This window comes from Arachis ipaensis, chromosome B09 (assembly GCF_000816755.2).
Source record: "Arachis ipaensis cultivar K30076 chromosome B09, Araip1.1, whole genome shotgun sequence".
Classification (NCBI taxonomy): Eukaryota; Viridiplantae; Streptophyta; class Magnoliopsida; order Fabales; family Fabaceae; genus Arachis; species Arachis ipaensis.
In genome coordinates, this window is record NC_029793.2 from 45,802,728 (window position 1) to 45,818,518 (window position 15,791).

Here is a 15,791-nt window from a genome sequence, read left to right on the forward strand (position 1 = left end):
TTAATTTAATCTATATATAACTCCATATAATGTAGTCCTTCTTTCCAAAGAAATAAACATGATGTACAGAAGTGTGCTGCTAGGACTTGGTTTAGTTTGATTTGTGTTTAAGCTTATATATAAGTTACTGGATTAATTAGCCAGGTTTTAGTGTTTTAGTCTCATAGTAAGCAAACTTGAATCACAGTCAAGATTGGTCACGTTAGTGTTCGCTTCAGTCAATTAGTCAATGGTTTCACTTCTTCAGATTTGTTTTAATTTACTTAGATAACTTCTTGGTTCAATTAACTCATTGCATGTGAATGAAAAATAAATTAGTTTGGTTACAATTAAATGGGCATATATTCTCATCGTAAATAAACCAAAATTTTAAAAAATTTTAAGACTTGCTAATATTTAATTTATTTTAATTCTATCCCAAATATTTTAAATATATTTTAAGATGACTTTCGAGGTTAATGTTGTTAAGAAACATGACGACATGATAATTTAATTGATATCTTAAAATGTTTTTATCTAATTACTATCGTGTGAACACGAATAAAATATTAATATTGAACACCCCTTGTTATGTTAGCATATTATAGCTATCTATGTTAAAAACTAATTAGAACGCAAAGTTCATTATCGTCGATATGTCCGAGTGGTTAAGGAGACAGACTTGAAATCTGTTGGGTTTCGCCCGCGCAGGTTCGAACCCTGCTGTCGACGCTTTTTGTTTATTTTATTATGAGAAAACTAAAGGCTAAGACTTTAAGCAAGTTTTTAATAAATTACAAATTAAGTTATTCCCATTGCTTTGCAAAGATTTATCAAGTTGATATGTTTTGTGTATGTCGTGTTTTCATCCACCATTGTGCAATCATCGATCGTCTAATCATTACATCCTTTTGCTTCTACTTAAATAAATTAGGTAAATTTTTATTTTGTTCTTGTTATTTTACATTTTGCTTCATATATTCATAAATGTGTATATTTTTTATTGAATTTTAAAATATACAAATAATTCTATATTTTTTTGTTGTAAATCTATGATATGTATATTTGAACCAATAAAATTCTAGTTAAATAGATAAGAATAATCATAAAAAAATATATTTTATCGCTAATACAAAAAACATTTTAAATTCTGATTTTTTACTAAACTATTCTTTTTAGTTTGAAATTGATAATCAAAGATATATATCAACTCTTGAAAACGGCTAATTTTTTTTTATAATGAATTATTATTGGTGTTTTTTGTTAATATTATGATGTTTTGGTGTAATGCAGTGATATGGGATAAAAAGAAATCGTGAGTAACAATTTCAAATAAGACAAAAAAATAAAAAAAGTTAACAGAAATCTCGTAAATTACGATTTTAAATAAGACAAAAAGAAATAAGAAATCGTGAGTTACGATTTTAATTTTTTAATTTAAAAAAAATGTAATTTATAAAATCGTGAGTAACGATTTCTTTTGTTTTACAAATCGTAACTAACAATTTGTATTATGTATCACACTTGTGAAATACACCCATTTCAACCCATACCAACGTAATACATCATTTCATCCATCATATAAAAAATAATTAAATGCTTGAAAACTAAGAACATATTTTAATAATTTTAAAGGAAAATAGAGAAAGACGAAAAAAATTGTGCACAATAATACTATTAATTTATGTATATCTTCTCCTTAAAATTGTCTTCAATTTATATGTAAATATGAATTATATACAAAAATAGAATTTATATTTAAATAGGTCAGTCTAATCTTATGATTTTTTTTTTATTATTATTATCTCACTGTACACTTCATTGTAAAGCGTTAAAAAGATAGAGATGAAAAAAAAAAAAAGGCGCAAATACCAATAGATTCTTTACGGTTCTTTTTTTCCTGTTTGTATTATTAGTGTATTGCTGCAAAATACATTTGAAAAAAAAAACTTAAACATGACTCAGTCACCAGCATGAGAAACGAAGATATACTTTGGATCTTGTTAAATCAAAATTGCATTATTTTCATGATTTGATTGTAACTTTTATGTACTAAAAAAATTACATAGATAATTTAATTGTATATCGTCCAAAGTACCAAAAATAATTAATTTGTAAATACATTATTTATAAAATAAGTTAAATACATAAATTTAATTAAATAATTATATAAAATTTTTTATATGATAAATACATTAAAATTAAATTTTTATTAATTTTTCTCAGAAGATAATTTAATTTGTAAAATAATAATGATGATACTCAAAAACTTTAATGTTTGTCTTTTTCTTTTCTTCACACAAATTAAAAAATCAAAAACCATTAAACAAAAGAAAAAGCTGAAAGAGGAAAAAGATAGAGATCGAAAAAAGATGGTGCAAATACCATCAATAGATTCTTGACGGTTCTTTTCTTTTTCCTTTATTTTTTTTTTATTATTAGTGTATTGCCTGCAATATACATCTTTGAAGGAAGAGTTAGATTAAACCAGTGTTCTGACAATCAAATTGGAAATTGAGAATTAATCATCGAATTGATTCTATTTAATATAAAAATTGGTCGATAATAAATTAATTAAAAATAAAAAATAAGTCAAATAACTAATAAATTAATCAAATTGATTTAATTTATTAATAATTAATTAATTTAAAATAATAAAATAATATAAAAAATATTTTTTAAAATATTTTTATATTTTTTTATAAAAATATATTTTATATTTCGTTTACAGTACAAATAAAATAATATTATACGTAGTTCGTTTATACTGTAAACGAAATAAGGCTGACGTGTATAAACGTGTATATTTCATTTACAATATAAATGAAATACGTGTAATATTATTTTGTTTATACGTGAAAAATTATAACATTTACAGTATAAATGAGATACGTTACGACAAATTTTTAGCAGCTATAAAAGGATGTACAACCTTTTGTAATCTTCGCAAACGACATTTCACTGCTTCTTCCTTACCTTTTTTTTTCGCAAATTAGCCATAATGTCTAGTAGTAGTGGATATTTGGTTGCATGTGTGTATCCTAATTGCCTTATGAGAAATGGTGACAATGAGACTATTTTTGAGTGTGAGAATCCCGTTTTGTTGCATACCCAGGGAGTTACTTCGTTGTCGAAGCTGAAGAGTCTGATATTAATCCTCTGCGTTGTGAACGAAACTCCTATATATAGGCACCTCTATGTCTTACTTTGTTTATAGTGTAAATGAAATATTACATATATTTTGTTTACATTGTAAACAAACTAAACTCATTACACAATACCTGTGTAAACATCATACAGTCACCATGTTTTTAGTCTTATTTCGTTTATAGTGCAAACAAAATACGTGTTATATTATTTTATTTACACTGTAAACGAAATAAGATATAAAATGTATTTTTGTAAAAAAACTTAAAAATATTTATTTTAGTAAATAAAATATTTGTTTAATTTAATTAAAAAAATCCTAAATAGGTCCAAGTAAAAAAGAAAAAGGTTTTGCTAAGATTTAAAAAGATAAAAATCATCTACACCTGTAGAAATGTATTGAAAATATATAGTGGATAACAAATGGTATGTTAGGGGAACAAATTCTGTAACAGTACAAGGATTGCACAATTGCAAACTATTTTATTGTAGAAATTGTCTAACCTTGTCTAACCTAATTACTATATATATATAATCTCATAATGATAGATGGTAGTAACTTGGGTTGTCTTTTTATATTCCTTTTCTTTCATGTGTAGGGTGGAGAGTTCTCTAATTCACTGGAGTATGAACTCCTTTGATTGATTTCTTCACTTTTATAGGATCTTGTATTGTATCTCTTGGGAAGGAATTTATTTGTTCCTCTTCCTGGGGCTTGATAATCAACTCCACATATTTCTTTATATTTTTTACACTCATCCACATATCATGTATCCATTCTTTCATGAGAAGTTCAAGAGTTGATGGTTCTTGATACGAGTAAGGAGATGGTGGCTCTTGATATGAATAAAAAGAGAATGATGGTTCTTGGTATGTATATGGAGATGGTGGTTCTTGATGTGAATAAAAAGAGGAGGATGATTCTTGGTATGCATTACAGACTGCCAAGTCCAGCCCAAGTAGTCGCCGGGTCGGGGTATCGCCCCACCCAGGCCCAAACCTCCAGCAAAGGGGTCCAACGGGTCGGTCCCTAACACCCGACCCAGGACCCGACCGACCTACCACCCAAAGCGTGCTATCGCTCGGGTCAGTATCCTCGAGGCGGTGCCCGGCATCCCGACCCGAAGTCCGGGACAACCTGCCCACGTGGAGTACGACAGCTCACAGCTCCTCTACCAATGGGCTAGACAATTACTAGACCCACCCAGCATAGTATATAAGGGGAGAGGACAGCTCTCCCCCCAAGGTACGTCACATCTTTACCTAATTCGGCCATCCTCTGGTACGAACTCTGACTTGATCGTCGGAGTATCCTTGCAGGTGGCCACCCCCCGCATTCCGTCCAACCTCCGACATCGCCAGCACACTTCAACCTTCGCTCCATGTCCGCTTGGGGTCTCTCCCCCTCTCCTACTCATCACCATCCGACTACCCGAGAACATCAGGTAACGAACATTAGCGCCGTCTGTGGGGACCCGGCGTAGACATGGAGCGACCCATCACTTCAGAGGAGCTCCGCGAGGGAGGCGGGGCCCGTTTGAGCAGGGCCAGTTCGACAGCCCGCGTTGCCGAACAACCGAGATCCCCCGTTCAACCCCACTAACAAATGTACACTAAGACCCTCGAAAGGTGCCCTTTCGGGGGACGGGAGCCGACAACGCCAAGATCATGCAAGAGCTCAGGTATAGAGTGAAAAACCTTGAGCAGGAGCTGGCGGCAAGGGACCGATCCCACGAAGACATCAGCCACTTGCACGGCGACGTCAGCCGGTCCCACGCCCACACCTGATCCCCCTCCCGAGCACACGACAGCCAAGGAAGAAGCCTAACAAGGCGCGAAGAGGTGCACACACAAGCAACTTCCCGACCCACCCAAGGCGAGTCGGAAAGCCGCTGGGAATCCCCGAAAAGGAAACCCGGGAGACAACAAGATCCTATTATCATGGGAGCCACCCTCTTTCACCCCTTAATCCTCAAGGCCTGGCTCCCGAGAAACTTCGACAAGCCGATGGACATGAGGTACGATGGGACCAAGGACCCCCAGGAGCATATCACAGCTTTTAAAGCAAGGATGAACTTGGAAGGGGTAGGCGACGCGGTCAGATGCCGGGCATTCCCCGTAACACTGGCCGGTCCAGCAATTCGATGGTTCAACACCCTCCCACAAGAGTCCATCACAACTTTCACAGACATATCTCGAAGCTTCCTAGATCGGTTCACGATGCGCATAGCCAAGGCAAAACACCCAATCAACTTACTGGGGGTTACCCAAAAACCCAGCGAGCCGACTAGGAAATTCCTAGATAGGTTCAACAACGAGTGTTTGGAGATCGACGGCCTCACGGACTCAATCGCTAGTCTATGCCTAACAAATGGCCTGCTGAATGAAGACTTTAGGAAGCACCTCACAACCAAGCCTGTATGGACTATGCAGGAAATTCAAAGCGTGGCCAAGGAATACATCAACGATGAAGAGGTCAGTCAGGTTGTAGTAGCCAATAAACGACAGCTCCCTAGCTCGTCAGCTTGGCAGGCCCCTCAAGTCGACAGGTACAAAGAAGCTCCCAGGGACGGCACCCTAAACAAGCACCTAAGCACCCACGGGTAGGAAGGTTCACGAACTATACGCCACTTGCGGCGCCCATAGTAGAAGTCTACCAACAAATTGCAGACAAGGGAATCCTGTCCAGACCTAGGCCGTTGAAGGAGAGGACGGGAGGCAACAAGAGCCTTTACTGCGATTATCACAAGGGGTTTGGCCACAAAACCCAAGACTGCTTCGACCTTAAGGATGCCCTGGAACAGGCCATCAGAGAAGGAAAGCTGAGTGAATTCTCCCGGCTCATCAAAGAACCGAGGAGGCGGGAAAGGGAACGCTTCGAGGAAGATCGGAGCCAGACTGTCAAACCAAGGCAAGAACCCACAGTGGATGCCAATGACCCCCCAACTTTTGTGGTCAACATCGTGGTCAGGAGCGACAGCCCCCCTAAATCCAAGTCGGCAGCCAAAAGGGACACCCGAGTACTCTCTATCTCGACAGATGGCCCCAGCAAAAGGCATCCCACAATATCATTTGGCCCAAAAGATAAGTGGTTCAATGACCTCCCCGAAAACCCCCCATGGTAGACTTCGTAGTCTTTAGAGACTCCACTGCCTATAATATCATCCTAGGAAGAAAAACTTTCAATGAATTCTCAGCTGTGATATGCACCAAGTTCCTAACAATGAAGTTCATAACGAACAAGGGAACAATTGGTTCCATAAGGGGAGACCTAGAAACGGCAGTCGCCTGCGACATCGCTAGTCTCTCCTTGAGGAAAGAATCTAAGAAGGCAGCCAACGTGTTCTTGGCAGATCTGGACGTCAGGATGGAGGAAAAGCCAAGACCAGAACCAGAAGGGGACATGGAAAAGTTCCAGATAGGAAAAACGGCAGACCAGTTTACCTTCGTAAATAGAAACCTGTCCCATGAACTTAAGGGCCCTCTTATAGAGATCGTGAGGGCAAATGGCGACCTCTTTGCATGGACCCCATCAGACATGCCGAGATTGGATCCCGAGGTCATGTCCTACCGACTAGCCATAAAACTTGATGCCAAACCGGTAGCCCAGCGGCGAAGGAAGATGTCGCAAGAAAGGGCTGAAGAAGTCACCAAACAAACAGCAGGATTACTAGAAGCAGGGTTCATCAAGGAACTCGAGTACTCGACATGGCTATCCAACGGCATCCTAGTAAAAAAAGCCAGCGGAAATGGAGAATGTGTGTCGATTACTCTGACCTAAACAAAGCGTGCCCAAAAGACTCCTTTCCCCTCCCCAACATTGACACCTTGGTCGACTCGGCGGCAGGATATCATTTCCTCAGCTTCATGGATGCCTATTCTGGCTATAACTAGATCCCGATGCACCGACCTGACGAGGACAAAATGGCATTCATAACACCAGGAGGCACCTTTTGCTACAAAGTAATGCCCTTTGGACTGAAGAATGCAGGGGCTACCTACCGAAGACTAAGGAGCCGAGTCTTCCATGACCTCATCGGCAAGTCGGTAGAGGTTTACGTCGACGACATCCTGGTAAAAACAACAGAGCCGAACAAGCTAATAGACGACCTCCAGGCTGTCTTCAAGGCACTAAGGAAATTCAACATGAGACTCAATCTGCTTAAATGCGCATTGACGAGAGGATTTTCACCAGTAAAGAGATTCATAGAAACAGTTGCGTTGTAGATATAGTCTTTAAACTGACAAAAATCCCTTCGTACAAACGTTTTGGGTGTCACAAGTAACAAACTCCTTTAGAAATTGTTAACCGAGTATTCAAACCTCGGGTCGTCTTCTCAAGGAACTGCGAGGAAGTATGTTCTTACTATTGGCTATAAAGATTGTAATCGGGGTTTAGAAGATGAGAATCAAGTAATTTAAATGACAAGTAAAGTAAATGGCAATTAAAATAAATAAATAAATACTATAAAGCAGACTTTTGACAAGGTAAGAGAAGTTGGAGGTCCAACGTAGTTATCTCTCTCAACTATAATGAAAGTTGAATCTAAACTCCACTTGATCAACCTGTACCAGGGCAAGGAAAAGTCAAGGGACTAATTAAATTGACCTTTGAATCCTATTTATTTCCTAAGAAAAGGTTGGGATTACTCAAGTTCAGCTCAATTAGCAAGATAACGATTATCAATTATGTTGAGTTTAATAACTGGAATAAATAAATAGTAGTAAAATTGAAATAAAAGAACATTAAACCTGGGATCCAGAGTTACTCTTAAAACAAGAAGAAATCCTAAATCCTAAAAGAGAGAGAGAAGATCTCTCTCACAACTAAATCTAAATCATTGAAAGGTAAAATACGCGAGCTCTCTTTGAATGGGTGCATTTCCACACTTTATAACCTCTGGTCTATGTTGTCTGTACTTGGATCTGGGCCAAAAAGGGCTTCAGAATTCGCTGGGGGCGTATTCTGTAAATTCTGATACGTGGCCTCTGTCACGCGTCCGCGTGGGTCACGCGGTCGCGTAATTTGGAGCTTTTTCTTGCCACGCGGTCGCGTCAGTCATGCGACCGCGTCATATGCGTTCTGCTTAAGGCGCGCGGTCGCGTCAGTCATGCGGCCGCGTCGCTGCTGATTCGTGCTTGGCACGCGATCGCGTTGTCCATGCGATCGCGTGGATACCAGTTTCCTTAAAGCTCCGTTTTGCTTTCTCCTTCCATTTTATTATGTTTTCTTTTCCATCCTTTAAGTCATTCTGCCTTAGAAAATCTGAAACTACTCAACACACTAATAACGGCATTGAATGGAAATAAAGGTAATTAAATTAATTAATTTTAAAGCTTAGGAAACATGTTTTTCACAATATGACATAATAAGGAAGGGAAAGTAAAACCATGCAATTAATGTGAATAAGCAGGTGAAGGATTGTATAAATCACTCAAATTAAGCACAAAAGAACTCATGAAATATGGGTTTATCAACCTCCCTACACTTAAACACTAGCATGTCCTCATGCTAAATCCAAGGTAAATAATTAAGGTTAAAGTGATGGAATGTCATGCAATGCAACCTAATTTAAATGCAACTACCTAAATGAATGATGCATCATGCAACTCTAATTTATTCACTCATATATAAAGCTTACATGTAGTAAAGTTAATTCACATTCTCAAGGAGTCATGTATATATATATAGCCAACCCTTAAATAATAAAGTATTTTAGCAAATGAGATGGGAAAGAAAATATTGTACAAACTTGCAAAACAATTAGTAAATTAAGTACAGATATATGTTGATGAGTTATTGAACCCTCACTGGATTTTGTGTTTACTCTCTAGTCACTCAGTGTTTATTGGGTTTATTCACTCCATTTTTCTTTTTATTCTTTATTTCTATGGCTTTGTTTTTCATCTAACCAATCAACAATTATAGAATATAGTCATACCAAAAAGTCATGAGGTCTTTATTGAGGTTGTAATGGGGTCAAGGTAAGGGTAAGGATTTTATGTATAGGGTCAAGTGAGCTAATAAGTGAATCCTTAATTAGACTAAGATCTCACCTAACATACATATTTAGTAAAACAAAAATTTCTTTACCCATTTTCCCATATTATCCCACTTATTGTTACATGCTCATGTTTCACTCTTTATTTTTATCCCATGTGCATTGTTTTTATTTTGCATTGGGAAATTTGTTTGTATCCCCTTTTATTCAAATGCTGAAAAAAATAACTTTCTCTTTTTTTTCTTTTTTTTAATGCACATGGTAATTGAATCACTTAGATTTTCTCATGAGCATGCTTCCCAAATTTTATTTTATTCCTTTTAACTTTTCTACCTTTTTTTTCTATCATCCATGTTCCCAAAAGGTTTTCCACTTTTAACTCTATTCATGATTTTCTATCTTAAGCTAACCAAGGATTCACTTGGGATTTTCTTTTGTTTTTCTGCTTAAGGCTAGTAATTTGGCTAAAGAGAATAAAGGGGTTTTAAAAGGCTCAAGGGGGCTAACAAGGGTGATGTAAAAGGTAGGCTAATTTAGGGTGAGTGAGCTAAAATCAAATGATGGCCTCAATCATTCTCTTGGTATGTATCTATTCTATATTCTATAATTGGACATATAGATTAAAGCAAAGGAAAGAACATCAGTAAACTATACTAATTAATCCACTAATAAATCAGAATTGCAAACTAAACTAAATAGCTAAAATAAACTAAATGGCTAAAGTATGAACTAAAGATGCAAAATGCAGAAAATAGAGTAAAAATACATAAAAGCAATGTATAAGTACTCAGAAAATAACAGTAAAAGGAAAAATACAGAAAAATATCTAAAATAAAAGAAAAAGTATGTAGTGGTTCACCAAAATAAACGCCAGAGATGGCGACCTCCCCACACTTAAAAGGAAGCATCGTCCTCGATGCTCAATCAAGCCGGGTGTGAAGGAGTGTCATCACTGGGAGGGATGGTAGCGGGGGTCTCAGTGGTGGTGGTGGGCTGAGGGTCTGGCTGCTGTGGAGGAGGTGCTGACTGAATCGGGATCTCAAGATCTGCAGCCTCAATCTGATGTGGGACCGCTGCCTGTGGTGCGGCTGGTGCTGCCTCCTGGGGATGGGTCTCTGCCTCGGGCGCATCCGCCTCCTCCTCAAATGCCTCGGATGGTGTGTCGGGCTCGGAGGGGATGTCGCCGGATCGTATCATCAGCTTTAGGTGCTCATAGCGCCGCTTGTTGCGACGCTCCATCTGGTCAAGTCGTCGGAACAAGCGGTGCACCAGATGATAGACGGGCTCTGTGGCAGGTGGAGGTGCAGTGGTGGTAGCAGGGGTAGGTGGTGCAGCAGTAGAGGAAGAGGGTCCAGCAGACTGTGGGGCCGACTCATCAGTAGCAGTGAATGGTGCTGGTCTGTGGCCCAGGGCTAAGAAGTTCCGGCTGTGCGGAATGATCTTCCTGCAATCCGCCGCTGGTGGTCTCTCATCGGCATCCTCCCATGGCACGTCAGCTCAACGGCCAAGCTGTGTAACTAGATATGGAAAGGGGAGGGTGCCTCGGACGTGGACCCTGGCCATATAATGCCGAATGAAATGTGGCAGATAAAGGTCCTTACCCTCCAGGACACACCAAAGGAGGGTGATCATAGCAGTCGGGATCTCCATCTCGTGAGTACTCGGCATCACATAATTACTCAAGATCTGATGCCATAACCGAGCCTCATCATTTAAGTACGCTCTCTTGATCCCTCTAGGCATCGTAGTGTCCTGACCCATCTCCCAAGGAACTGTTGGGTCGAGAGCTATCCGTGCCTTTACAGCATCCCAATCAAACTTCATCTGGCGCATGTCCTCCTCAGCCTTTGAATAACCATCAGGCTAATCGGATTTGGCTGGGAGCCGGAGAATGTCCTCTAAGGCCTCCTCAGTGACCAGAATTTGTTTTCCTCTCAGATTCACTGCATCTAGGGTAGTGAGATAGTAGTTGCAGTAGAATTCCCGGACCCAAGATGCGTTGACCTCTGTTAGTGTTCTCTCCAGAAAGAACCAGCCCCTTTGCTTAATTTGCTCAGTGGTGTATTGCTGGAGGGCTTCTGGAATCTTCAGAGTTCATTCCAGGTATAGATTTTTGGAGTTTGCAAAAGCCGGGTACTTCAACTCACAGTACCGGTTTGCAAATTTTATAGGATCAGTCGCAGGGAGCAGCTGGTCAGTTTTTTCCTGCTGTGTGAAGTTCTTCTCCCACCATGAAGAATCATGCATTAAAGAAATGATGGACTGGGAGGAATCTCCTCTCTTGCGCTTGCCAGTAGCCTTGCCTTTTCCTTTCCTCTGTGAGGCAGACATCCTGAAAAACAGAAAATCAGGATATGGATAAAAATAGGAAAGTAATTAGGCAATAAAGGAAACTCAAAGCAGCAAGGGAGAAATAAAATAAGGAAAATGAGTAAATAAAATGTGATTGAATTCATGTTAAGTGGAAAAATAAACAATATGCCATGGTTAGAAAGTTAGAGGAAAGTGAAAATAATTAGAAAAGAGATTAAAAGGGTTAAAATGGTTAGAATTTGAAAAAAAAATTAGTAAATAAAATTAGTGAGTTAGTAAAGTGCGGGTTAAAGTAAGTGGCATAGAAAAATTCCATATAACAAGGATTCACAGGTAAGAATAGAAGTACTCATAATCGAACAAGGAAAACAGGGTGATGCTGATTCGAATAGAAATAAAGAAAGCAAAAATTGGAATAAGTGAATCACAAATGCAGTTTATGAACCAGGAAATCAAAGAGGAGAAGGATGTCTGCCATAGCATTCATGAAATGGTTTGGGTAAAGCAGAGTAAAACAGAGTTCAGAAATGCCAAACCAAAACATGAATGAAAACAATTTTTTTTAAAAAATTTGGGCAGCATTCCGGCTAAAATTGGATTATCCCAGAAAATAAACAGAAATCATAGCAGTTCATATGAATTTAAAAACTAGCTGCAGTTACCAGCAATGAATAGAAACAGGAAAATTTAGAGTAACAAGCAGCAAGTGCAAGAAATCATAGCATATGAACGAGGTCACAGGAACGGCAAAATTGTAGTTATGATAAAACAAAAACAGGAATAGTGCAAGTAAACAGACCTAGATCCACTAACCAGAGCCTAAGCTACCTAACAACCTAAAAATCCACTACAGCATGCATATCTATCTATCCTAATGATCAACAGAAATGGAAAAAATTACAGAAAAATGACGAACGGATAAAAGGGGGTTGCGTTTTGCGGAACCTGGTTTAAACGCACGACTCCAGCGCCGTTTTAGCGCAACTCTCTGTCTCCTTTTGGGGTGATGTGCAATCCATGCGACGCGATCGCGTCGCTCACGCGGTCGCGTGGGATTGGTATTGTGCAAGTGACGCGATCGCATGGGGCATGCGATCGCGTGGGCCAATTTGTGCGAAACGCACAGGGGCCGCACGATTCCAGTCTAACTTTCTGTTCGTTGGATCCTTACGCCGATATATATATCACGCGGCCGCGTGGGTCACGCGGTCGCACGGGTGGTGTTTTCCGCGATATGGCGCGATCGCATGGGGCATGCGGTCGCGTCGTACATCCCCTTTTTTTTTATGTGCATGAAAAATGCAGAATGCAATGATTAACATGAATGCTATGCATGATTCCAGGTTTAATAAATTAAAATGAAAAAGGAAAAATGAAAGCAATTAAAAAAAATAAATTGAAAAAGAAGTGACCATACCATGGTGGGTTGTCTCCCACCTAGCACTTTTAGTTAAAGTCCTTAAGTTGGACATTGGAGGAGTATCCTGTTATGGTGGCTTATGTTTAAATTCGTCCAAAAATCTCCACCAGTGCTTGGACTGCCAATAGCCTCCGGGGTCCCAAACTAAGCACGCAAAGCTTCCGAACAGCTTTAAATATATTGTTAGGCTCCTGGGATGACAAATGTCAGAATAAACTCCAGGATTCCAAGCCTTGCTTTTAAATCCGCCTCCGTCTTGATCTACATGTCTCCATTCGGGCGGGTTAAAAAATAGAATCTCACCTTGGTGACCAAACATTTTCCGTGATCCATGTGATTGAGCATGATACCAATCCGTGTACTTCGAAGTGAAGCGTGGAACCTTATTGAACCTTGTGCACCAGCTCTGAGTACGAGCCATTTTCCTCTTACTCTTAAAGCCGCAGAGAGCTCTAAGCTGGCCATCTGTTTCAAGCAAACCATATTCAAGTGAATAAGTAAAGTTATAAGTTAAGGATTGTACCCACTTAAAGCTTGTATTAGGTGGTAATGGCCTTGGGATAGGTGTTTTTGGTGGTTCTGCAAGTTCCGTTTCCTTGTGCTCTTCTGTGAATTCTTCCACTTCTTTGTAAAGATCTTCAATTGTATTTGTGTCCTGGTCAAAGTCTTCTGTGTCTTCCTCATCACTTGAGTCATAGATTGGAGGTTGAGAGAAATCTACCTCTGCATCATCTTCATATTCACTTGGGGAAGATTCTTCTATCTCAGAGAATTCACTTACGGATGCAAGTTCATTACCAAGAGAGCTAGACTTGTGAGCATTATCATCAAGGGAAATTGCTTCTTGGATTATTCCGTCTGATTCTTCATAAACGACTTGCCTTGGAGATTGTACAGTATCCTCCTTAGCATCAACTATAGCATCCTGGACGGAGTTTTCCTCAATTCTGGATTCCCATGGAAGTTCAGGATCTCCTAGATCTTCAACCAACTCTTCTTCTTGAACAAAAATAGCTTCTTCTAATTGTTCCAGTACAAATTCATGCTCTGTCTTGTCCACTGGAGTTTCTGGCACTTCCTTCATGCTCTGCTCTTCATTGGGCTGTCCACATGGAGCTGTGGTTGATCCTTGTATATTTAAGCGCCTAGAAGCCCATTGAATCATCGCTTGCTCCAGTTGTTCTTGGGTTGCTGGACTTGGACATGCTACAAAGGAAAGTGGTGGTGATTGGGAGCGATTGGATTGGTATTGGGGTAAGGATGGATCATATGGTGGCGAATGGTGAAGAGAAGCTTGTGAGTGTGGTGGTTCAAGGTTATGTTGAAATGGTGGTTTGTATGTACGGGGTGGGGCTTGTTGGTAGTCACAAGGTTGTCCACCATGTCTTTCAGCTGGGTATGCACTGTAGAATGGTCTTTGTCCAGGATATCTCGGAGGGTGTTGCTGCCAAAAGGGGTGATTAGATCCTCTTGGTTCTATCCATCCTTGATTGGTCTGACCTTGATGCACATTTCTGCTGTAACTTCTATTTCCTTTAACAATATTAGAACCAAACTCAAAGCGAGAGGGGTGAGAGTTCATAGCAGCAAATAAAGATAAAAAGGTCTAAATCATTGAAAGGTAAAATACGCGAGCTCTCTTTGAATGGGTGCATTCCCACACTTTATAACCTCTGGTCTATGCTGTCTGTACTTGGATCTGGGCCAAAAAGGGCTTCAGAATTTGCTGGGGGCATATTCTGTAAATTTTGATACGTGGCCTCTGTCACGCGTCCGCGTGGGTCACGCGGTCGCGTCATTTGGAGCTTTTTCTTGCCACGCGGTCGCGTCAATCATGCGACCGCGTCATATGCGTTCTGCTTAAGGCGCGCGGTCACGTCAGTCATGCGGCCGCGTCGCTGCTGATTCGTGCTTGGCACGCGATCGCGTCATCCATGCGATCGCGTGGATACCAGTTTCCTTAAAGCTCCGTTTTGCTTTCTCCTTCCATTTTAGTATGTTTCCTTTTCCATCCTTTAAGTCATTCTGCCTTAGAAAATCTGAAACTACTCAACACACTAATCACGGCTTCGAATGGAAATAAAGGTAATTAAATTAATTAATTTTAAAGCTTAGGAAACATGTTTTTCACAATATGACATAATAAGGAAGGGAAAGTAAAACCATGCAATTAATGTGAATAAGCAGGTGAAGGATTGTATAAATCACTCAAATTAAGCACAAAAGAACTCATGAAATATGGGTTTATCACGCGTTCGCCATGGAAGCAGGGAAGTTCCTAAGGTTCATGATAACACAAAGAAGGGTAGAAGCCAACCCGGACAAATGCGTAGCCGTTCTCAAAATGACAAGCCCTGGGTGCATCAAAGATGTACAACGACTCACCGGGAAGCTCACGGCTTTGTCTCGATTCCTAGGCGCCTCGGCAGAAAGGGCCATCCCATTCTTCAACCTAATGAAAAAAGGGATCGCCTTCGAGTGGACCCCGGCATGCGAAGAAGCATTCAGCCACTTCAAGAAGATACTATCGGAACCTCCCGTACTCAGCAAGCCTAGAGAAGGGGAGCCCCTATACTTGTACTTGGCTGTAACCACGCAAGCAATGGCGGCAGTCCTGGTCTGAGAAGAGGGCAAAACTCAGCGCCCAATATACTTCATCAGCAAAATACTCCAAGGAGCGGAGATGAGGTATACCAAGTTGGAAAAACTGACCTATGCCCGACTGATCTCATCCAGAAGGCTAAAACAATACTTCCAAGGGCACATAATCATTCTAAGAACCGACCAAGCCATCCGACAAGTCCTCCAGAAACCCGACCTGGCGGGAAGAATGATGGCATGGGTGATAGAACTCTCTCAATATGATTTGCAATACGAGTCCAGATAGGCAATCAAAGCCCAAGCCATGGTATATTTCCTCGTGGAAGTCA

At 39.8% G+C, this 15,791-nt stretch overlaps 1 protein-coding gene and 1 non-coding gene across 2 annotated transcripts; both read left to right on the plus strand.

Annotated features, from left to right (window-relative positions):
- TRNAS-UGA lies at positions 630 to 711 on the plus strand. The gene has a single exon. It is a non-coding gene; the product is annotated as a tRNA-Ser (tRNA).
- On the plus strand, positions 5,068 to 6,251 carry LOC107615488. The gene is made up of 2 exons (XM_016317546.1): positions 5,068 to 5,675; positions 5,816 to 6,251. The coding sequence occupies exons 1-2, from the start codon at positions 5,068 to 5,070 to the stop codon at positions 6,249 to 6,251; spliced, it is 1,044 nt and encodes a 347-aa protein (XP_016173032.1).